This window comes from Ruditapes philippinarum, unplaced genomic scaffold (genome assembly GCF_026571515.1).
Source record: "Ruditapes philippinarum isolate M1 unplaced genomic scaffold, ASM2657151v2 ctg537_1_1_1_1, whole genome shotgun sequence".
Classification (NCBI taxonomy): domain Eukaryota; kingdom Metazoa; phylum Mollusca; class Bivalvia; order Venerida; family Veneridae; genus Ruditapes; species Ruditapes philippinarum.
The window spans coordinates 162602-187391 of NW_026857371.1; the positions used below are offsets into that span (position 1 = coordinate 162602).

Consider the following 24790-nt stretch of genomic DNA (forward strand, 5'->3'; position numbering starts at 1 on the left):
AATAGACATATCTTAGACATAGGCGTAATCGAAAACCCAGAAATTAAAGATTATGTTATTCATAGAAGATGAATTTCATTTTATAATCACATGCAAAAAATATTCTGACCTGAGAAACAAATGCATACAAAAATATTATGTGTTAAATCCGAGCATGTACAAATTTATTGATTTATTAAGTTCTAAAAAGAAAAAAGTCTTGTTAAATTTGGGAAATTTTATAGCACAAGCATTTAAACGCAGGGAATTGAAACCAACCAAATCTTCAGACATAATTATAAAAATGTTATCTTGTTACATGTAGTAATATTATTTTATTTCTTTTCATTCTCCATGTTTCGTTAATACAGTCTAAAGATGTAGTTGTATCATTGCATGACACTTTGCAACTTAATAATGTTAACTTTAATGATAACGTGATGTAAAATTATATTTGAATGTATGTATTTTGTGACCATGTGCATTTTGTAAACGTCTTATATGAATAAACTATCTATCTATCTATAATAATATGAAATTCCATAATCATTTAAAATTGAGATAATGTACATTTTTAACGCATGAGAAGATTAAGTTCAGTAGCCCCGGGCCTATACCATTTTTTTTAACTTTTATTTGACTCTTCAGGAACCTGGTCCAATTTCATTACTACCCGCAGAGATCTTTCAGTACTCCGTAATCATGCATATATTACGTAATATTTCCGCTGTGTCTTATTGTTTCCTGATCAGCACACAAACCAACAGTACTAATTGTACTGAATTGTCTATTGATCTCTTTTACCCCGAGGCGGTGTATATTTTTGGGGGAAAGATATACACCGTCAGTTAGTATCAACACGTACCAATTGAAATATTAACAATTAAATCTAATTATATTATAGCTTGATGAGCACTTTGATTAAAATATTTCTGTAAAATTATTTGCACTTTTCTGTTGTCATTTTGCTTATGTTAATAAAAACCATAAATGAACAAACGTGTCATTTTTTATTCAAACGCATTAATTACTGATTAATATATCACGGATTTATATTACATGTAATGTAAATCCGTGAATATATAAATGCATGTATGAATTATTGATAAACATTGTATTTATCACCCTTTGAAATGGGTTCAGTCATTGGTCTTTGGTTGACGAATGAGACATTTATGTGAATGGATGGACGAAAGTATTTTCATTAGATCTACAGCAATGAGCGGGAAAAAAAGCAAGGAGTTTTTTTAAAGGTGTGGCTTTGTGATCACTCACAATTTTTTTTTTTATAAACCTTGAAGCAATATAAATTAGAGAAAATCTATATGGTACTGTACAACAGGTTCAATAGTATTCTCGGCTATACCTGCTCGTGCAAGTTATGGAAGCCATGCTCGAACAATTTATATAGTTATCTATAATTGATTATATAAAATCATATCTGTGAATAGTTCTACAGTATTATATACAGTACAGTAGATAATTATATAAAGAAAAAAAATTTGTATATAGAAATGCAGAACAATGCTTCACCTTCCAAGGTAACATTATTATATGTAAAACATAACTGAATGAAAATCGTCTATATAAAAATAAGGAAATTAGCTCATCTTTATCCCAACCCCAAATGAACAAGTCAGATGAGTTCGTTTTTTCTTTGGACCCATTCCGGGAACAGCAAGTTTAACAATTATGGTTCCCATCCAAGATCGCTATGTACTCTTCGGAAGTGCGCAGGGGACCAGTCTATGCGCAGGGATAAGGATTTTGGGTACTTACCGAAATAATCCGAATTTCATTCTGAAAGCGCGCGAGGAAGGCAGCTGCTGCAGCCATTCCATAAATATTGTAATTGTATAGTAGGGATACGATACCATGTAGATAATCAAATGTGAACTTGCTAGAACAATTCCACGGACTCTGACTAGTGATCAGAACTTTTGTTAAAAGGTAAGTGACGTTTATTTGCCTTTTAAATATTTTTTTTAAATAGACAAAAAATTGTCAGTGCCAGTCAGTGTCTTGAACATGTTGAAGGCCGCCATATTGGAACTGTATGAAATTCGAGGACGTATACACAGACGCTTGGCAATAAGTGTCCTGTAAACAAAACTCTTTTGATATTTAAACACGAATTGGACATCTAGTACAACGATAAAACTGATTTTCAAAGAATTTTTTACATATATGAAAAAATGTGGTAGGATGGTCCCCTATGGTTCCACTGTTCTTATTATTTCCAGCAAATTGTACAAATAAAAAGAACTTATATTTACTATTTTATTGAATTGTGTTTACCTGTCGCATTTTGACTTTAAAATACACATGTCATTCATAGAATAACTCAATGATTTTAATTAGAAACATATATGGTCGGTCAGCCATGTTTAGAATGGGTGATTATAGGGAGAGCACTATGGTACCGTGGTATGTTAATTGATGGCCCTTTTTGGCTTCAGTATAATTTTTTGTAACATAAATTGTTGTCACTACAGTTTCAGAAGACGACCTGCACTTGTCGGAACATGAAATTTTAAGTTTAACCGATATATATGGGGTAAAGTAAAGAAGTTTTTTTCAGCACACGCAGGCAGCTTTGGATTTTCCTATGAATGACAGAATTTATTTGAAATGAAAAAATTTCTAATAATTTCTATCCAAATTCACAAAAAGCAGCACTTCCACTTTCACATTAATGGTGGAAACAGTATTTGGTGGCATTCAATGTGTAAAGAAACAAATTTTCTGATTACATCGGAATTGGAAAGGACGCGGTACCTGCGGGGACTACTATATGCCTTATTCTCATCGATTCGTGCCTTCTCATCGATTCGTGACCACAGGCGGCAGTATCAGTGTTTGGACACCCACCCCTATCTGCCCCTGGACCCCTATTACAACCCTGAAAAGAAAAAAAATTCAACACTCATAGGGCCATCCTTAAAAAAATGTTTGTTTGCAGTAACGCGACCGACTCACAAAATTTGCCCCTACTCAAAATTTTTTTTCATGGTCTGGATAAAAAAATTTTTTTTTTGAATCAGAAAATTATGCCTTGTGCTTTGTTTTCGTTCTTTTAAAGGTTAATAGAAGAAATAAAATGTAGGTCTTATTAAATTAGAATTCAGTTATCAATTTATTAATTGTTACCAGATTATCAAAGCATATATTGTCCAGCATTTTGAAATTCCATGTTTATTTGGGAGTACAGTTCAATAAAAAAAAAAAAAATCGACCTACCTACCCACCTTGAAAATTCTGGGTCGGGTTACTGCAAACAAACATTTTTTTAAGGATGGCCTAGGCTTACTATAAGGTACCAAATGCAAAACAACCGATGGAATTATATAGAAAAAAAAATTTCCACTATCAAAATAATAGTTATAGAAAGGTGAAAAGCCTACTATATGTTCATTTGCCAAACAATGTGGAACATGGGAAATTGTCGTTTCGGCGACTGAGGCGCATTCCAAAGTCATTTTGCTGCATAGTCCTATAAATATGACGTCGCTTTGAGATATTTTTGCTTCTGGGCAAAGCAACGTCATATCGAAATTGCTCAAAAACCCATAGCATGTTCCGCCTGAAAATCGGGCGGAACGAAAAACAATGAGGACAGCGTGTATTTACATATTTTTTTACCTATTTATGAACAAAACTAAAAAATAAATACCTTTTGTCAAAATAATTAAACTGTCACATCCGAAAAATCATGATTAAATCCTCTTATGTATTTCAATTCCTTTTACAGCTGATAAACAAATGGCGGCCGTAAAGTGTGCGAAATCTGATTGGCTAATTCAAATGCAAGCGTTTAACTGAAGCAGAACAATCTAACGGAATATTTTTTTAACAAAATAATTGCCCATGCACCGTCAGTGTGTTCGAATATATTTTTCCGTTCATTACTACATTATTCATTTACATCAATAAAAAGAACTTGAATTCCACAGCTTACTTAATTGAAGTTTAACGAATATCGATTATTCTATCGATTTTTTCTATTTCACAGTAATTTTTGACTTGTCGTTGCCATTTTGGATTCTGATACCTGTGTGTTATACGTGATCTGATTCGACGTCAAATTTGGCTCGTCCAATGGCAATCAGATCGCATATTTCAACCCAGGTATCAGACTGCAAAATGGCTACGACAATTAAAAAAATACCGTGAAACAGAAATAAATCAGAATGATAGTGATATTCGTTAGACTTGAATTAGATAAGCTGTGGAATTCTAGTTCTTTTTATTAACGTTACTGAATGATGCAGCGAAATCCTGGCTGAATGCGACTTTGTCACCGAAACGACGATTTCCCGTGTTCCACATTGTTTGGAAAATGATCATATAGTAGGCTTTTCACCTTTCTATAACTATAAATTTGAAAGTGGAAATTTTTTTTTTTATATATAATTTCATCGGTGGTTTTGTATTTGGTACCTTATAGTAAGCCTTAGAGTGATGAATTTTTTTTTTTCAGGGTTGTAGTAGGGGTCCAGGGGCAGATAGGGGTGGGGTGTCCAAACACTGATACTGCCGCCTGTGTTCGTGACCTAAATAATTGTTTGTATAAATACTTCTGCAAGGACATACACCATCCGAAAACTACAAAAGTTTTATTAGACACTAGATTTGACAATTTTATCCAATCAAAATGCGTAATTGAACAGGTGTAAATGACCTTACCCTACAATCAGCTGGTGACCTAATTACTTTGAAATTTTCAATATTGATGTTTTAATTTATCAAACACACTTACATTTAAGCCAATAAAATATTCATTATGCTGTAAGAATTTACTTAAGACTTTGAAACATAAATTGATCAGAATGGGCTGAAAATAACCATGCAAACATTAGGGATTAAACGATGATCGAGTATAATCGAAAATTGATCGGTTATAGAACTGATCGGCGATGATCGATTACAAAGTTTAATAATCGATCATCGGTAATTTATTTTCTTGCCGTTACTTTAGTGACTAACTGTATTATAACAACACTCAGTTTTGTTTGAAACATTAATTTTCATTTAATTGAATATGAAAGTATACAGGTGACCATTTAGTTAATAGTTGACAATCAGGCATGCTAGTTTAAAGGTATACTATGCTCAAATTTGACATTAGAAAATATTTAAAATTGCTATACCGTCTACTTGTAGATATAAAATAAACTTGTTTTGACTTCGCATGCACAAAGAAAATATGTTATGTATAAAATTATTCTACACATTATAGGTGGTTGCAATATCAATATATAGTGTCATTTAAAAAACTGGCAGTTTGTTAAGAACAGATCGACCAACTTAACTAATGTTCCCATACATAGTTTATTCATTCCTTAATAGAAAGTGAGATATAATAATTTCATAGATTTTAATGAATTTATTTTATTAAAATATTTTACTCAAGGATGAGCATAGTATATCTTAAAACTAATTTATTTCAGTTGATAAAGTGGTGGTCACATGGAAATGGAATTCTTATAAATATTAAAGCATGATATGTACATTATACTTTTTTACTTTGTTATCATAAATGTTTCGATTATATAATCGATGATTGATCGAAAAGGGTTGTTCGATTATTTTCGATGATCGATTATGATTTTTGTCCGATTAAGAAACCCTAGCAAACATTTAGTGGTGTGAGCACCTATATATTGATGACGTCACAGGGTGAATCGGATTTCACGAATCGATGGGTAAGCGTCCAGCTGAGCAAGACAGTCATGGTTGACATGTTCTGTTGTTCTAATCTTTGAGCGATTGTTTTTAGAAGTAATTTAAAGTTTTTGAACTTTTAGATAATGAATTTATTTAACAAATGCATTTAGAATAGCGAGCGTGCTGTTCTACCGACAGCTCTCGTTATTCAAATATTAAGAGGATATTTTTTGTTTGAGTGAAATATTGAATATGATTTTCACGAAACTAAGGCGAAACATGATAAATAAAAATGCCACATTTTCACAAGCCGAAATTTTTTTATTTATTTAATTTCATCATCAAAGAAAAATGGTTACCAACCCCCTTGCTTGTTAAGCAACTGCATTTGTACAGCTCGCAGTAATATAATTATTGTCTTGTTTTACATGCAATATTTAGCGCTACATTGTGACGTCACGTGAACAACTCTTTAACTGTCTGTACAGCATTAATGATTGATTAAAGATATTGGTGTTCTGATTTATTTTCTTAGACCATTTTCTTTCATTCTAGATAGTTTTCAGAACAAAATTCAACAAAAAGTTGTTTTGTATTCAGGCCTTTTTTCTATTTTGGGAAAACGCCAAATGACAAATTTGGGAGATTTTAAAAATGTGACATTTATTTGACTGTTAAAGCATCACATTTCATGGGTAAAATTAAATAAATTTTCTCTTTTTTTTTAGCAGGGATGGATTCCAGTAGGCCACCTTTAAATAGTCTTGATGATCAACAAAGACCAGTATTAAAAGGTAATTTTCTTGGTAATTTTCTTTATTCTTGTATATTGACGATACAGAAAAATATCAATGATATATCGATATTGTCTCTATTGCTGACAGTTCTAGTTGTGTGGCCTTGAAAAGGTGACATATAGGGATTACTTTTGCTGGCAGTGTTGGCGTCTGTAAAAGCGGCATCCCTGAAGGCTTGTCCGGAGCATAAATCAGTCATTATAAGTCGGATTGGCTCCAAACTTGGTATGCATGCTTCTTTCAATACAGGGACTATCTTGGACTAAAAATTTAGGGAGAAGTCACTTCCTTCAGAAAAAATAGGGAGAAGTTTTGAAATTTAGGGAGCAGTGATCATCAAATCAAGTTATATCATTGAATTTTTTTTCCTAATTTTATTTCACAAAATATACATGTACACCTTTATAAAATATACATGTATATGGCACAGAAAATAAACAAATGTGTATTTGAAAATTGCCGTGATATTTAATGAAGTACTAGTTGCTCAATAAAGTTTAGTTAAGCATTCGATTCACATCAACACAACATTACATCAACACATTTTTATTTTTTTTAGGTTCAAGAGTTTCTGACTCTAACTTTTAAATGCAATTAATTAAGAAGAAAAGTTCTTTAATTAATAATAATTATCCAGATTTTAACAATATACAAAGTTCCTTAGGTGGTTACCTTTGAAAATTGTTCAAAGAATTCAATTCCATGCAGAACTCTGGTTGCCATGGCAACCAAAAGAAAAAACTTGAAATATCTTCTTCTAAAGAACTCAAAGAGCTAGAGCTTAGATATTTAGCATGAAACATGTTCTAATGGGTGTCTACCGAGTTTGTTCAAATAAAAACTCTGGGGTCAAAATTGGCCCTGCCCCAGGGGGTCATTTATTTTTCCTATATGCATAAAGTAAAAACTTAAAAATCTTCTTTTAAAGAACCCAAAGAGCTAGAGCTAAGATATTTAGCATGAAACATGTTCTAATGGATGTCTACCAAGTTTGTTCAACTAAGAGCCCTGGGGTCAAAATTGGCCCCGCCCCAGAGGGTCATTGATTTTCCCTATATGCATATCGTAAAAACTTAAAAATCTTCTTCTAAAGAACCCAAAGAGCTAGAGCTAAGATATTTAGCATGAAACATGTTCTAATGGATGTCTACCAAGTTTGTTCAAATAAAAGTCCTGGGGTCAAAATTTGCCCCGCCCCTGGGGACATTGATTTTCCTTATATGTGTATAGCAAAAACTTAAGAATCTTCTTGGAAGAAACCTGAATAGCTAGAGTTTTATTTAGATATTAAGCATGAAACTTCTTCTAGTAAGTGTGTACAAAGATTGTTCAAATAAAAGCCCTGGTGTCAAAACTGGTCCTGCTCCAGGAGTGTCATTATTTTTAAATAAATGTGTAAAGAAAAAACTTAAAAAATCTTCTTTTAAAAAACCCAACAAGCTAGACCTTAGATGTTTAGCATAGACAATATACTGTAAAATTGATGTTGCTATGTTAACTTTACTATCAATCAATTCCATTTTCTAAACAAACTAGTTTGCACAACCCTTTCAATTATTATTGTCCAACAATATAGGAAAGAAAGATTGTGACAAATCACATTCTTTTATTTTTTAACCTATTGTTTGCTGTAGAAAAAGTAAAAATGATGAGCGTTGCCCACACTCAGAGGTGTGATTAATTCTTAGTTAAGATAAAGGGTTAGACATGTCACTTAAATTTCATGTGACCCCTAAAATGTAATACACATGAAAAATGAACCTGGAGGTAACAAGTGTTTAACATGTTTCATTCCTATAAATGGATAACTTTTTTTTTATTTAGGTAAAAAGAGGCAATATGAGCATACAAGACTTGAATCAATAAATGAGGTTTATATGAAGGCCTGTTGTGAAAATGACTGTTGTAGTAACTACTCAGTAGATGAGATTTTAAAGGAGAGGGAATTTTACTGGTCATTGAGTGTAGAAAAGCAGAGATCATTCATATTTGCTCAGCTGAGAAACAGTGTTTCTTACCAGTTTGCTGTTTGTGGAAAGAACATGTGTGAAGTTGGATGGAGACAGTTATATGGAATAAAAAGAAGAAGGTATTGATTTATAATTTAAGAACAAATATTGTGGTAATGATGTGCAGTGCCAGTCATGAAATTTAGGCTATGTGAAATTTGACCTTGACCACTATTTAGTGTTGTATTAATGTGGTGGCATAGCATTATTAGCTCGACTATTGACAGAATAATTGAGCTAATGCAGTCACCCATTTGTTGGCGTCCATGTGGTTAAGAGTTTGCGTGTAAGCTATTATCTCTATAACTACAGAACGGAATGGATTGAAGCTTCATGCACTTGTTCACTGTGATTATCTAAGAAGAATTAGATGATTAGCAAAAGTCCCATATCTCCGATTTGCTGTTTTGCATATTTATGTCCTTTTTTCGAATTTATACATGGTTTTAACTTTAGTTTTTGCTTGTATGATGGTACTCCATAACTACTAAAGGGTTTGTGCCTTTTTGATGACAATTTTATGCATTCATAATAATCTAGCAGTGATTTACTCGATAAAACATCTTAGTAACAAGCCTTTGTACATTTTCGGACAATTTTATGTATTCATATAGGTAAGCATTATTATACTCTGAAATACACTTGTGACAACTTTTACGAAAAGTCTAGCATTGCTGTCCTCTGACAGTTCTTGTTTACAAATGCAATCTCGTTTCAATATGTAACGAACCAAAGCATTGTTATCACTATTATCATTATTCTTAAACAATTTGATATGGTTATTTTTTTCCTTTATATATGTATATAGTAAAAACTTAGAAAATTGTCTTCTATAAATTGACAAATGCAGGAGGTTAGATATTTGCATGAAAAATTGTGTATTGAACCTCAAGCAAAATTGTACATATTATAGCCCTGGGATCAAAATGGCCACACCCTGGGGTCATTGATTTTCAATATGTAATTAAAAAATCTTCTTGTCTGAAGGTACAAGGCTTAGAGCTTTGATATTTGGTGTACTATATCATCCATGGGTCCCCTACCAAAGTTGTTTAAATTATACCCCTTGTGTTAAAATTGACCTGCCCCAGAGGTGATAGTTTTAAGTTAAAACTTGAAAAAAATTTTCTACTCTGAATTAACAAAGGCTAGAGGTTAAATATTTGGCATGGGACTTTGCGTAGTGAAACTACCAAGATTGTTAAAAATTATAGCCCTGGGGTCAAAATTGGCCCCGCCCCAGGGGGTCATTGATTTTCACTATGTACATTTAGTAAAAAATTAAAAAATCTTCTTGTCTGAAGGTACAAGGCATGTATGCTATATAATATTATCTATAGGTCCTCTAACAAAGTTGTTCAAATTTTTCCCCTGGTGTCAATTTTGGTCCTGCATAGCATTTTTCACAAATGCAATCTTGTTTTTGCTTTTTTTAAAGCTAATATTGGGTCATATTCCTAATATAAAGTTGTATTTTTTTCTCAATCAGATCCACAGAAAACAATCCTTATTGAAAAAAAAATAAATATTAAAATAAAATGGATAATAAATTCTAAGATATTTGAAAAAAAGAAAGTTTTTTTTCACTGATAGTGTTTAAATGTTTGAAGATGCCATCTCAGACGGGGATTGCTTGTATTTATTTAGTCACTGCAAAACATTAGTAATGAATTTTATCCCACTTTTTAACAAAAGATCCCTAAAATACCCAATTCCATAGGCATGGATCATGTTCCCAAACTCCTGATGCTCCTGATATATGTATATATTAATGTGTTTTCTCCATTTTTCTCTAGATATTATGAATTGAAAAGAAGATTAGTAATCAAGGAGGAGCCATTGCCGTCAATTACAAAACTGAAAACACCTTCAAGAGTTAAACTTCAAGCTAGAACATGGTTACAGAATTATATTCAGTTACATGCTGAAAGAATGCCAGACAGAGAAGAATTACATCTTCCTCATTGTGTGTCTAAAGACGCCATCTTTCAACAATACCGCTCTGCCATGATAGAAGCATCTGAAAAGCATCTCAGTGTGTCCTCATTCAATGACATGTGGTTGAAAGGTTTTCCAAATGTAAAGATTTCAAAGGTGAGTTTCAGTAAAAAATGATAGGTATGAACTGAACTATCTTTGGAAACTTGTGCATAAAGAGATTCCCTATCACAGTAGCGTTTTTTTTCTCTACTTTAGGAATGGTGCCGGTACCAGACTGATTGGGAAAAATGTGTTATTTTGTTTTAAATTGGGGTCTTCTTTTATGCATTTTTTCAGCTACAAATAAGATTAGTCATCATGAATTTAGATAGCTAGCCTAACAGCTTCCACTGTCCAAGCAGAACTATCCAGTGATGATTTATATGAATATGTTGGATTTAGATGATTTCAGAGAAATCACTTGACCTTATGGAAATTTTGAACAGCCATTTTGAGAATTTTAACATTGGCAGAGCTACAGATAAGCTTTTGAGTTAATTGGGTATTTACCCCTGGACTTGACAAGCAATTGGGTAACACAGAAACAAAATTGGGTATCATTGAAAAATTTATTGGTTTGCATAGAATTGGATTCGGTCAAAATATTGTCCAGGATCTCGGAAACAATATACACAAAGACTGTTAACAAACATTGTCTAAAAAGTTCATTTAACAAATTTTTTACAACATCTGGCTCGGTAAAATTATATAACCAAATATTTTGTTAGACTGCATTGAAATAATTAATTTTTATCAGCCCCGTTTCGCCATTTTGTTGAAGTAGAAAGTAAATAAACCTCAGTCTGGACTGCTATTTAGTTATCTCTCATAAGTATATAAAGCTTTTCTGCTAAAAAATATCTTTAATAAAACCAGTCTACTCAATTGTTCCCGGTTAACAAATGGAAAACGAAAGTACAGAAAGGGAAACAGGCTATTTTCGGATTTGTTTGGCAGTTTTTGCTATGTGAATTGTGGTCCAAGATATTGAAAATACGCTAGAGTATCAAAACAAATTGGGTACTGATATTTTGATTTGCGTTTTTATTACGCAAAAATTTTATTTTATTTGGGTAAATTGGTCAAAATTATTGGGTAATTACGCAGATACGCTGCTTATCTGTAGCACTGCATTGGAAATTGGAAATTTTAATGTCTATTTTCAATTGGGAACAGTACCGTTTTAGGGTAGAAGTTATATAAAGAGAAAAAACACTGCAGTGCAATGGGTTTAAATCTGACAAGGATTTTTGATTCTTGTATTTTTATGCTCCCCGTAAAATTTCGGGGGAGCATATAGTGGTCTGGTTGTCCGTCCATCCGTCAGTCCGTCCGTACGTTCGTCCCAAATTCGTGTCCGACCCATAACTTTGTTCAGATAAGAGCTTAGGCATCAAGTGCTTTTTGTAATTCAAGAAAAAGCCACTTAAATTTACAGAATTTTGAAGTTCTAAGTTTAAGGGACTTGAATAAGTGGATTACAAAAGGCTTAACAAAAGAAAAAGGCAAAAACTTTTTAACAATAAACAATATAGAATATACATGTATATATATAATCTATTGATAGCAGGTCTTCTTACTTACTGTCACTGTCAGTAATGTAAAAAGTAAAATATTCAGATGCACTTAGTCTCATAGAAGTATACATTTTATTGATAATCATAATTAAAAAAATTCAATATAATACATGTATAATTGATATACAAGCATATATATAAATAAAATTTTCAGGGAAAGAATGGACAACCAAAATGTACACCTTGTACAAATATTGCAGCAGCTTTGAATATGTCACTGACTAAAGAAGAAAGGGAAATGGTTGAGACAAAAAGAAAGTTACATTTTAATCTTCAAGGGTATGTTTTACATTAATGATATACTCTAACTTTTCGTCAGCAAATTGATTTAAAGTGGGATATTGTAAATGGCATATAAGAATCATGCTCATGGTGTTAAAATTGGTTTTGTACCAATTGAGATGCCTTTACCATGGATCAATTAGTTTTTGAAGACTAAAACTATAATGGTCTAAAACTATAATGCCCATAGCTTAGAATTTTGACATGCAGCAATGACCTCTTTATCTATAATTTCAAAGTATCTTAAAGTAAACACATGAAAAAAATATGTTGAGACTGCAGCAACATAATCGTTATTAACATTATCATTATAAGTGGAGTTGAAATTAATGATAAATGTACCTTACCGAAGCCGAAGCACACTTGTTATTATGCAGAAAAAAAGAATGTTTGTTTTCAATTGAACAGTTATCAACATATAACTATTGAGGGAAACAGACTTGTAGTAAAGAAAAAGAAAATGAATATTTGTTCTCAATTTTACATATTCCCTTACCTTATAATATTTTTAGCGTATGATCAGAATTTATGATTAATATCATTAAATAGACATAAAATCATTATAGAGTTTCTTTAATATGATGACAGAAATATTTTTAGCAACAAGTTTGTGTCGCCAGTCTCACTTTTGAGTTATTTTCCTTGAATCAGAATTTTTTACTTCTCCCCTTCCCTATACACAGTCAATATTCCAGGCTGAGCCAATTGCCCAGTAAATTTAACTTGCAACATGCCTCTAGAAAATACTGTTTAAGTGCTTTAAATTGTAACTGGCAACTATTTCTGTGAGAGTTAATTAATAATAGAAATTTAATAAATTACCATAGTATTAATAAGTTATGACTCTGTATCCATATATGTTTACGTTATCTTCAGAATATGCAGGGCTAAATACTACAAGCACATCAAAAAGGCAAGGGAAAATCCTCAGACATATGTATCAGTTATCATTGATAATATGGATCAAGCAAAAACAAGATTGCCCAACTTTGCAGTATATTCTAAGGTATCTTGGGATTTTTTTACATTTCTTTACATGAGTACTCGCAATTAAAAATTATTCAGTCATTTTAAAAAAGGATGGGTAATCAATGATTTTTAGCTCCACTTTTATTTTTTGGAAAAAAAAAAAAAAAAAAGATAATAACAGCCATTAACAGGTAAATGTTAGTCATGTGGACGTTGCTGTCTGCAAACTTTAACCATCATCATTACTTTTCAAGTTCTTGATGTACCGCCTCCGTGGTCGAGGGGTTAGAGTCGATGACTTCTAATCCAGTTACCTCTCTGGCGTGGGTTCGATCCCCGGGAGATGCTTTGGTAGTTTAGCGCGGAGGAAGGTAGTCTAGTACTGGTGTAACTCTCCATGAACGATGGTTAGGAAACTACCCGCCTATTTGACTGAAATACTGTTGAAAAGGGCGTAAAATGTAACAAACAAACAAACAAGTTCTTGGTGTTTTGACTTCATACTTGACCACAACAACCTTCGGGACAAGACCTTCAAGTAGACAAGACAAATCTTGACTATCATTCATAAATAACCTTGACCTTCAAGGTTAAATGTTTTAACATGATAATATTTATTTTCAAGGTTGATGCCCAACTTAACAAGATGCAACATCATGTTACTGGAGTCAAGGTTCACAGCATAGAAAAAACATTTATTTTGACATGGACAGATATGTTTCATCCAGATTGCAATGTCACATTAAATACTTTGGTATACGTACTACATGCAGTGAGTTTGGTAAGTTTATTGCTGTTTGAATATTTAACAGCTGCAAGCAAAGTTATAAGAGTGAATACTGGAGTCACTTCAATCAGTTCTTTATCAATCCCTTTTCTGTAATTTGAACAGTGTTGAGAAAGAAAACAGACAACCTACTGAAATATTGATTTTATGTGTTCAGCGTTTCTTTTCCTTACATAACTGATATCAGAAAACAGCACTGTACCCAGAAGTAAATGGACAGAAAATTTCCCAATTCATGACTGATAATTTCCAAAAAGTACTATGAAAATTTAAACAAAAATCGGCAAATTTAAAGATAAACAACAACGGTAATGGATGCATCCATATCATGATAAGTGATGTACGATAAAAACCAAGTATGTCCACATGAACGTACAATTTTTATCAATTTTTCTTTCAACCTCAAGTAGCAGAAAAAAAATCAATAAAGTTAATAATACATGGTTTTAAAGTGTTAATTACTGGTACCATATGCATAATTTTCATGTCTCCCTGGATAAAAGAAATTCACAAATAATATTTTGCATCTTATGTATAATTTCCAAAATGAGTCAAACCAATGCATTTTCCCAATCTATCTGGTACAGGCACCATTCCCAATCAGGGAAAAAACACTGGTGTTGCTACATCACTTCTTGCCAAACCATTTATTTTTACTTTCCTCGGTATCTCCTGAATTACATTGCATTTATATCATTGCTTCTCTTAATGTCAGGTAGCAAATTTGCAAAAAGGTATCATAGACAAAAATGTGCCTTAAATTAAGCAAATTTATATTTGTAAATGAGTGATCAAATGTTAAGCAAAATTAACAGTCTTAATTCTTTTAGGTGAAAAGTTAATATGTTAGTAATAGACTAGTTTGATTGAATATAATGACTTAATTCCATTCTTCTTGACAGTCAATTGCTTATATTTAATTTCTTACCTTTGTTATTTATTTATGGAACTGATTCACAACAAGTGTGGCTAAACAGACCTATAAAAATTAAAACAGGAAAACTTAATTCTTTTCTTTAATTTTCTTTTTGAAATATTTGTTTAAACGGATTTTTTCCCCAAAGAAAAGTACAAAAGTCACGTTGTCCCTGCCAACCCATGGCTCTTGTTAAAAAATATATTCTACATAAATTTACTTTTTAATAACAAGTTATCACGTTATATAAATATATATATCACCTTCACTTGTTTCTCCTATTTCATGCTATCTGACTATGTATGGAACAGTCCTAACAGAAAATATAACTTTATAATCAGGCTTCTATTGTAATCATTCTTAAGTAAAGCAAAATTCGAATACAATTCATATTTTGTCTTGAAAAAACAAAGTTAATAATGTTGAAAATCAAAGAATTTTATTACTACCTTTTTTTAAACTGCAACTGGTTAAAAGTAGTCATAGTTAAACTTTGAATATAATTTGATAGAAAAAATACTTATCATTAGGCCATGAAATAAGGATGATATTGTAAATAAAATTGAAAGCTTGGAAAAAGCAGCAGATAATGAATATAGAAATCTTATCTATTCAGGAAAATGATGGAAGGATGCCACCTACCCTGTACCTACAGGCTGACAATTCGGGAAAAGATAACAAGAATTCTTTTGTGATGGTGTTTTTGGCCTGGTTAATAAAAGTCAAAATTTTCAAGAAGGTATGTGAACTCTCAATATAAACAAAGAGCTCAAATTGGAGGACAGCTAATATTATATTTGTTTTAATATGGCTTATAAACCTTAAGAGTCATTTTTAGCTCACCTTTTTCAAAGACATGAAAGCTATTGCCTAGGTTAGTCATGTTGTCTTTACCATCTGAACTTTTAACATTGGTCGTAATTTTTTTTCTCTCAATGGATTGCCTTCCTATTGGACAGAACAACTATATGGAAAACTTCATAAGACCTCCAAGTTCATTAAAATGAACTACATATCTCAAAAATTACCTTGACCTTTAATGTAAAATATTTAATTTTGCAAAAAAATGTTAGCTCACAAGTCACAAAGTGACATGGTAAGCTTACATTGTGATCGCTTTTTGTCTGGTGTCCCTCAGTCTGTCCAAAAACTTTAACTTAAAATGACATCTCCTCATAAACGGCTAAGCCAATTTCATCCAAACTGCACAGGAATGTTCCTTGGTAGTAAAGTTAAAAAATTGTTCAAAGAATTAAATAAATTCCATGCAGAACTCTGATTGCCATGGCAACCGAAAGCGAAAACCTTAAAAAATAATCTTCTTTTAAAACAACCCAAAAGAGCTAGAGCTTTAATATTTGGCATGAAACATTGTCTTGTCTGTGTCTACCAAATAAGTTCAAAAAAAAAATTCCTGGGGTCAAAATTAGCCTTGCCCTTGGGGTGATTGATATTTCTTTTTTATTTTTCTATTTTGTTTATATTGTAAAAAATCCTCTTTTAAAAGTCCCAAAGAGCTAAAGCTTTAATATTTCAATGAAACATTTTCTAGTCAGTGCCTAACAAGTTTGTTCAAATAAATTCTGGGGATCAAAATTGACCCCGGCCGGGGGGTCATTGATATTTCTTATCTATAAATACATAGTAAAATGAAATTTAAAAAAATCTTCATTAAAAAACCCAAAGAGCTAGAGCAAAGATTTTAAGCATGAAACATCTTCTAATGGGTGTCTACCAAGTTTGTTCAAATTCAAAATTGGCCCCGCCTCGAGGGTCATTGATATTCCTTATAGGTATTTAGTAAAAACTTTAAAAAATCTTCTTTTAAAAACCCAAATAGCAAAACCTTAGATATTAAGCATCTAGCTTAAAAATACCTTCTTTAAAAAAAACAAATAGCTAAAGCTTAGATATTAAGCATGATATATCATCTAGTAAGAGTTGACCAACTTTAATCAAATAAAAGCCTTGGGGTCAAAATTCGCCCCGCCTGGGGGGGGGGGGGTAATGATTTTCCTTAAATATATACATATATATAGTAAAAACTTATCTGTAGTAAAAACTTTAAAATATGTTTTTGTGAAAATCCAAAAGAGCTGGAGCTTAGATATTTGGCATAAAACATCTTCAAGTGGATGTCTACCAAGTTTGTTCAAATGAAAGCGGTCATAATTGGCCCCACCCCAGTGGATTGAAGTTGACAATTCAATCCCCAGTCAGGTCAAATGTTTGATTTCTCTCTCTTTTTCTATCATCTTTTTATTAGCTAAAACTTACTTAGTGACAGGCTGTACTGATAAATTTAATGGCTACCAGAGCTAAAATTAGAAAACAACATCAAACAACACGTTTACCACTGGTTCAATATTGAAATAATTTTACACAAAAAATTTCCTTGGCGACAGTGTAAAAAAAATAATGTTCAGATTAAGCTGTGCCTTGTTTTCAAATTGTGCTTCTGGGGGGAAATGACCTTTTGACCTATTTCTCAGATGAGCGATTGAGGGCCTTCTGGGCCCTCTTGTTTCTATATGTTGCGATTACTTTGTTATTTGTAAATAAATTAACTTCATATTAAGGCACAACATCTCTTAGGTCAGGACCTTCATATGTTACAGTGTATCAAACTCAAACTGACCTTGATATATATATGACTTTGACCTGGAAGGTGAAATTATTTTATTAGTCCCCTACTGGTTTAACCGGAGGGGACTTTAGGTTTACCCTCCATCTGTCTGTCTGTCCGTCTGTCAGTCCGTCCGTCCACAAAACTGGATCCCGCGATAACGCAAAAAGTACTGAAAATATTTTTATGAAACTTGATATATGAATAGATGGCAGTATGGAGATTATGCCACTTTTTTTTTTCTTTCTATGTTGAAAGTTCTGGTTGCTATGGCAACAAATAGTCTGAAAACATGGCAACTAATTTAACACATAAACTGGATCCAGTGATAACTAAAAAAGTACTGAAAATATTTTTATGAAACTTGAAATATGGGTAGATGGCAGTCTGGAGATTATGCACATCTTTTTCTTTTCTTCCTATGTTGAAAATTCTGGTTGCTATGGCAACAAATAGCCTGAATTTCAAGATTTCTGATTTAAATGTTTCAGCTTTTTCACTATAAGTTCTTTATTTCTTAAGGTGTTTACTTCAAACTTTAAATATAAGTTTTTGGTCATCAACCACATCATATGTGACAAGGTGTACAACTCTAGAACAAAACTTATCAGTATTACCTCCCTTGAACTTAGGATTTTTTTGAAAAAAAATGTCTTTTTTAAATAACTTCATTATTTCCTAATGTATCTACTTCAAACTTCGTATATATGTTTCTTATTATCACTCAACATTTTACAGAAGGTTAAATACTCTAGCAAGACTATTTCCAGGATTATGTCCCCCTTGAACTTATTTTTTTTTCGAGAAATTGGTATTTTACACTCCAACTTCTTTATTCCTTATAGGATTTACTTTAAAATCCCACATTGTAATAATATGACAAGGTTGTATAAACATTATTTCCTTACTAGCCAGGAATCAAAAGATTTAAGTCCATTCATGTCATTCATTCACTTGTAAAATTGAATGGCCAATGGCCCATCAGAATGTTGCTTGGGTTCTAACCTGTAGGGGTCTTATGGATTGCTTGCAATACTATGATAATTTCTTGTTTTCACTGATTATTGCTATAACTGACTGTAACTTTGTATTTGATGAATGGATTTTTTTTCATTCTTGGATGAAATAATCTTTTTTAGAAGACATTCTTAAAGATTGAATTGAATTTGACTTTGAGAAATGTCAAGATCAAAGTATTTAATTTTGAAGTAGTCATAATTTTGTTATTTATGTATGGATTTGATCATATGTGGACAAAACAGCACTTATGACCAAACTGAAACAGATAAGTGGAATTATATAGTTATGAAATTGACCTGTACATGACCTTGACAGTCAATCAATGATTTTTATACCCCCGAAACGAAGTTTAGGGGGTATATAGGAGTCACCCGGTAGTCGGTCGGTCCAGCCGTCTGTTGCATTTTCCTTGTCCGGAGCATAACTTGAAGACTAATGGTTGGAATTCAATATAACTACATACAATGGTCAAGCACATTGAGTTCCAGGAAGTGTAGTGCACAAGAACCATAACTCTATCTTGACTAATTACAGAGTTATTGTCCTTTGATACTTTTCCTTGTCCAGAGCATAACTTGAAAACTACTGGTTGGAATTCAAAACAACTAAATACAATTGTCAAACACAAAAAGGGGAAGTTCAGTGCACAAGAACCATAACTCTATCTAAAGTAATTACAGAGTTATTGCCCTTTGATACTTTTCCATTGTTTTTTTTGGTCCGGACCATAACTTGAAGACTAATGGTTGGAATTCAATATAACTTCATACAATGGTTAAGCACATTGAGAGGAAGTGCAGTGCACAAGAACCATAACTCCATCTTGACTTATTACAGAGTTAATGCCCTTTGTTCCTTTTCCTTGTCTGGTGAAAACTACTGGTTGGAATTCAATACAATTTCATAAAGTTGTCAAGGACATTAAAAATATGTGCTGTGCACAAGAACCATAACTCAATTTTGCCAAAATACAGAGTTGCTAGGGGGCGTTCACTTGTATGGTAGCATGTACTTTCCGGTATCTTCCCAAAAACAGGCTTAATCAACCCGAGCCTGCAAGATTTTCAGTGTTGCAATTTTGGACATTCTTTAGCAATTTCTTCTTTCTCTATTTGATTTAATAATATCATGATGATTATTATTTTCAACATAATAATAGGGGTTTAAGCTAATAATTTGTATTGTACAGCAGACCATAAATTGGCATAATGATTAATAAATGTGCTTGTTCTGAGTAATTGTTTTTATTTGTATTTTACATTAAACGATTTTCAAGTTATCAAATTTCTATTTACAGGTGAAATTAGGATTCCTGATGGTGGGTCATACCCATGAAGATATCGATCAAGTTTTTAGTAGGATCAGCACCCACCAATCTCATGTTGATGCCCCGACATTGCCAGATTTGCACAAGGCCATCAGAGACAGCACCACTCCTGCTCCAGTAGTATCCAGCTTAACTGGAATATATGACTACAAAGAAAAGCTGGAGCATTGTAGAGGTTTGATTGAGGGGATTTCAGCTCCTCATCAATTTGTTTTCAAGGAAGTGGACGGGAAAATTGTAATGATCTACAAGAATTGGCCAATCCAAACGGAGGAATGCAGATCATTAGACCTCACTGAGCACATACCAGACATGCAAAACCTTCATAGTGCTGCCCTCAACACAAAAATGGATGTAGAATCACAAAAAATGCAAACAGATCTTACTAAATGGAACAAAGGCGGTAGGTTGTCAAGCGACCATTTGTCCTGGTGGAGAGAGTACCTCAGTAGGCAATCTTCAGTACATATTAATGTACCAGCGGCCACAGCCTTGCCAACATTTAGAGAAGTAGAAAATTGTGCTGAGGACTCCTCCCATCTCCAGCAGGCAATATTGAGAAATGCTGAAAAGGAAACTCTCAGAACAACATTGAAGGTAAAAAAGAAAAAAAGACGTTAAGGGGAGGCAACATAACAAAGATTAGAGTAAGGGGTTACTTCGCCAAAATGAAGATCACTGGTGAATACAGAACATTTTTGTGTTGCTTTTGTGTCATCTGTCCATCCATCCAAAACATGTCTTGACTACTCCTGCTGGTGCAACTTCATCCAAACTTTACACAAGTGACAAGTCTTGTTGTGCATTTTGTCAGCATTACCCAGTTTACTGATTTTTGTCAGAGTAATGGCCCTTAATTGATGTCTATTTTTAAAGTTTGTCCGGACTACTTATCTGAACCAGTAATGCAATTTAAGTGACACTTTCCGGATTTTATTTATACCCAAGTTTATAAATTGCACATAGATAATTGGTTAAACAGTAGAATGTTTTTTGATGAGTTATAGCTCGTGAATAAAATAGGTCTGTTTTGGCCTGTGTCCTGTTTGTGATTATTGTGTCTATTGCTACTTGATAGTTGCAACATGTTATAAAGTATATGTGACATATAAGAAAAAACTAGTCATTCACCACTCTATACAACTGATCTATTTACATTATCAGGCAGTGATCACTGTTGCTGATATTATTTATACATATTTTGTTGAGGATGTCCAGACCTGGGGTAATCGTAAATAGCAGTTATTGATTTTTTAATTGATTGCATGATTACACTGTTATCATCACGAAATTGATTACCTTGCACAAAATTGGTTTAATTAATTGTTATTAATCAATTACATTGACATTGATTACTTTCAGATTTGACAGGAAACTTTTTTTTTAATTCAAAGGATGCCTTTATTTTACATGATACAGTTTAAATGTTGACTATAAGATACAGTTTCACAGAAAGAACACTCAATCAGGACCACCATCATGGTCTCAATTGCAGGGTGGTTTTAATTGTGAATATTCTTATCATTGCTTCATTCCTTATGACCATGTTCTATTTAAGTCATTGTGTATGAACAAACAGTAAGTTTCTTAACCTACAATACAATATAAGAAAATATAAAAGTGTGCTATTATTTTTGATTTGATGAAAGGAAACCACATTTCTGAAGAAAATTTGATATTTAATTTTTTGGGTCTGATTTCAATATTAATTATTATATGATGTACATAAATCATTTAACAAATGAAAAATTAATTCTTCACCAAATAAATGTGCTGAAAGCAACATAAAACCACTCTAAAGTTTACTTCCTCACATTATTTCATACAATAACCTAATAATAACTGTTTTCCACACCTTGTGAAATCATGTGTCGTGCCAAAGAGCATTCAAGCATATTAAATATTACATATTTTCTATTATTTATTTTTGTTTTATAAATTTTCCCATTATAAATGTACATTTTTATGATATCATTACTCCTTGTTCATAATACAACTTAAACACCTTAATGTTTCGTTTTCGGTTTAAGGTTATCATAATTGTTAAAAGTGTTGATTGCATCACAAGCAGACAATTAAGAATTCTTCCCCCCCCCCCCCAATTTTAAATCATAAACAATGTAGATTATAGATAGTCAATAATTGATAGTTTGTGTAAAAAACAACTGACCTGGCTATAACACATCTTAATCGCCTTAAAAATTTCGTTTTGGTTAAGGTTAATTACTTAATGTGTTTTTGGCAGTCATTTATGTATTATTAAAGTTATATTTCCCTACTTATTCATGGTCTTTTATCAACATTGAAATTATTGTAACATTAAACTTAAATGACTTGGATTTTACTTCCACTTTCACCTAAGTGATTTTGTTACACTAAACAAGCTCAGTTCTGATGCTATTGATATATATATATATATTAATTTAGAGTTGGCTATGAACGTGATATCTATGCATATAAGTAGCTCAAATTTTCATTAATTCATTTTTTTCTTATCAATTGATGGTTGTTGCTAGATATCACAGATTAATTGCATTAGATATCTTTCAGTATGAATAGATATATGAATGTTTGTACATATTATAAATATGCCTTTTCTTTTAATCATTTATATTAATTATACATATAGATCTTGTATTTATATTGACTGTATATATGATCCTCTGTACAAATTTTAATATGCATTTAATTATTACATTCAATATTATGTAAAAGCTCTTTAGTAATGGATGAAATAAGATAATGATAGTAATGATGGTAATAATAATACATGTAATTCAAGCAGACAATTAAAACCAATTTAAGATATCTTTACTATCAGTGGTGTTATTGGCTAGGTCAAATAAAAATAAACAAAGAATTTACACTGAATATTGTAGTCTTAAATGTGAATAAGCAGGTGATCCTTCCTCTGGATCATCTAACTATTGACATAATGAACCTTTTAAAAATGATCTTAATAGTGAGATGGCCTTTATTCCAGGTTGGTCTTAAGTAGGAATTCTACTGTACATTGAATATAATCAATTATCAATCAATTACTCTCTTAAAGGAACTTTTTATTTAATTGATGACGAGACACGTTTGAGTTATCAATCTTAATTAATTACAATAAAATCAGAAAGTAATTGTTATTTAATCAATTACTGATCAATTTAATCATCCCCAGGTCTGCGGATGTCTAATATTTTGGAAGTAAATACCTTAGGTGGTCTTTGGACTTAGGGTTGAGTACGATAACTTACCTTATTGACTGATGTTTGTTGACAAATGTGATACATCACCACATTTTTGTTTTTGTTATGTTTGTGTAAGTATAATTGTTAAAAATTTGACATTCAAAGTATTGATTTCTATAAATTTGAAAATTATCACTATGTTGGATTACATGAACATTATATAATTTTATTACGGAATCAGTCTTAGTGATGTTAATTAGCTATATACATGCAGGTCTAGCTTGGAGTTTATAAGTGTAAGAATTGACCATGAAGGCGGAAGCCTTAAGTGGTATATTATCAATTAATGAAAATGATATATTATTTTGCCTTTGGTTTTTCCAACATAAGAATATGTATAAAGAGGAAAAAAAACAGCAGTATATACATGTAAGAGTTTGTTAGCAGTTTAACATTGGTTGTTTTCTTCTTTGGTATAGTAACAAATTTACAAGGTATATTAAATTTTTCATTTTCAATACTGATATCTCTTAATGTATAAAAGTTTGTATATATTTTTCAATTCCAGTTTAGGTAAAGGAAGTTGTGAAACTTTTTGATTTGCTATCAATAGTTTAATCCTCTAGTCAGGTAGAAATTCTTTGTCACAGTTTATCGCATACCTAGTGTGTAAATATATTTGTTTCCTCTGATCAGAAAAAGTGACAATTGTTGTTCACTGGCAGAGAAAATGTTATTACTGATTAGTATCCAGGAAAGTGGTTAGGAGGATCAACCAGTGAGATATAACCAAAAAATTGAAATTGTCAAAAGAGAAACTGATCATTGTCAGGGAACTGTATTTATTGCATTTTTATTCTATATTTATAGCAGCATGTCTCCAGATTAAGCTAATTTTAGTGATTATTTTTAGAATAAGTTAGATGATAAAATACCGTCAAGGAAACAAAGAAAGTAATTTGTACATTAGATCTACAAAAAATAGATTTTTCTTCAAATATTTTAGCTCATCTGGAGGTATGCAGCTTTAAGTTCTATGTTGACTATTTAAATGAAATTTGTGTCTTGAAATTTTTCTCAGGTGACCTGTTAATAATATGTTTACATTTACTTAGTAGTTTTTGTTGTTACCTGAATAAAGACATTCATAAAACTGTTTTGTATCTCTTTTTCTTTGTACTTCTGAAACAATGTTATTTAAGCTATGAAGAGATGCTGTATTTCCCAAAGGCACCATCATCACACTTGGCTCAAGTTATGCATTACAGTTGCTATCCCCAGGAGAGCATAATAGATCACTGACCAAGACCTATAACTCCTGTATTTTTATATAATTTTGCCCTCTTTGAAATTTGAATCCAACAGTATCCTGGATCTTGCTTTACTATCTGAGAATTGTCGAGCACAAAGATATTTAGTAACAAGAATGGTGCTGAGCAAAAGGCTACAAAAAAGCTTTTTGAGAATTTTTATGTTTTATAAAAAGGTTGGTGTTGTACCAAGGTACAATGATCATAGCTACTTTCCAGCTTAACAGGTGAAGAAAGACCAGGGTGCTTTTCGCTTCATTATTTCAGACACATATGGGGAACAGAATAGAAACACTGATGTTCAGTAAGCTACAAGTAAATGGATACCTTTCTGCAATTAAAATGTCCTAACACATTTACATGGT

General features: G+C 32.0%; 2 protein-coding genes across 4 annotated transcripts in view; one reads left to right on the forward strand and one right to left on the reverse strand.

Moving 5' to 3' along the window:
• The window catches only part of LOC132749534 (neurogenic locus notch homolog protein 1-like), a gene marked incomplete at its 5' end in the record, with an annotated part of 83940 nt that overhangs the window by 42530 nt on the left and 16620 nt on the right, over positions 1-24790 (reverse strand). The window lies entirely within an intron of this gene.
• LOC132749532 (uncharacterized) lies at positions 1791-24271 on the forward strand. 3 transcript variants are annotated; one of them, XM_060739338.1, is made up of 9 exons: positions 1791-1929; positions 6378-6440; positions 8268-8532; positions 10249-10546; positions 12164-12288; positions 13168-13297; positions 13886-14041; positions 15580-15702; positions 19907-24271. In XM_060739338.1, exons 2-9 carry the CDS (start codon positions 6380-6382, stop codon positions 20555-20557), a joined length of 1809 nt encoding a protein of 602 aa, XP_060595321.1. In that variant the 5' UTR covers positions 1791-1929; positions 6378-6379; the 3' UTR covers positions 20558-24271. The 3 variants fall into 3 exon arrangements, with proteins under 3 accessions (XP_060595321.1, XP_060595320.1, XP_060595322.1); XM_060739337.1 differs by having other exon boundaries at positions 1798-1929; positions 6375-6440; XM_060739339.1 differs by lacking the exon at positions 1791-1929 and having other exon boundaries at positions 4833-6440.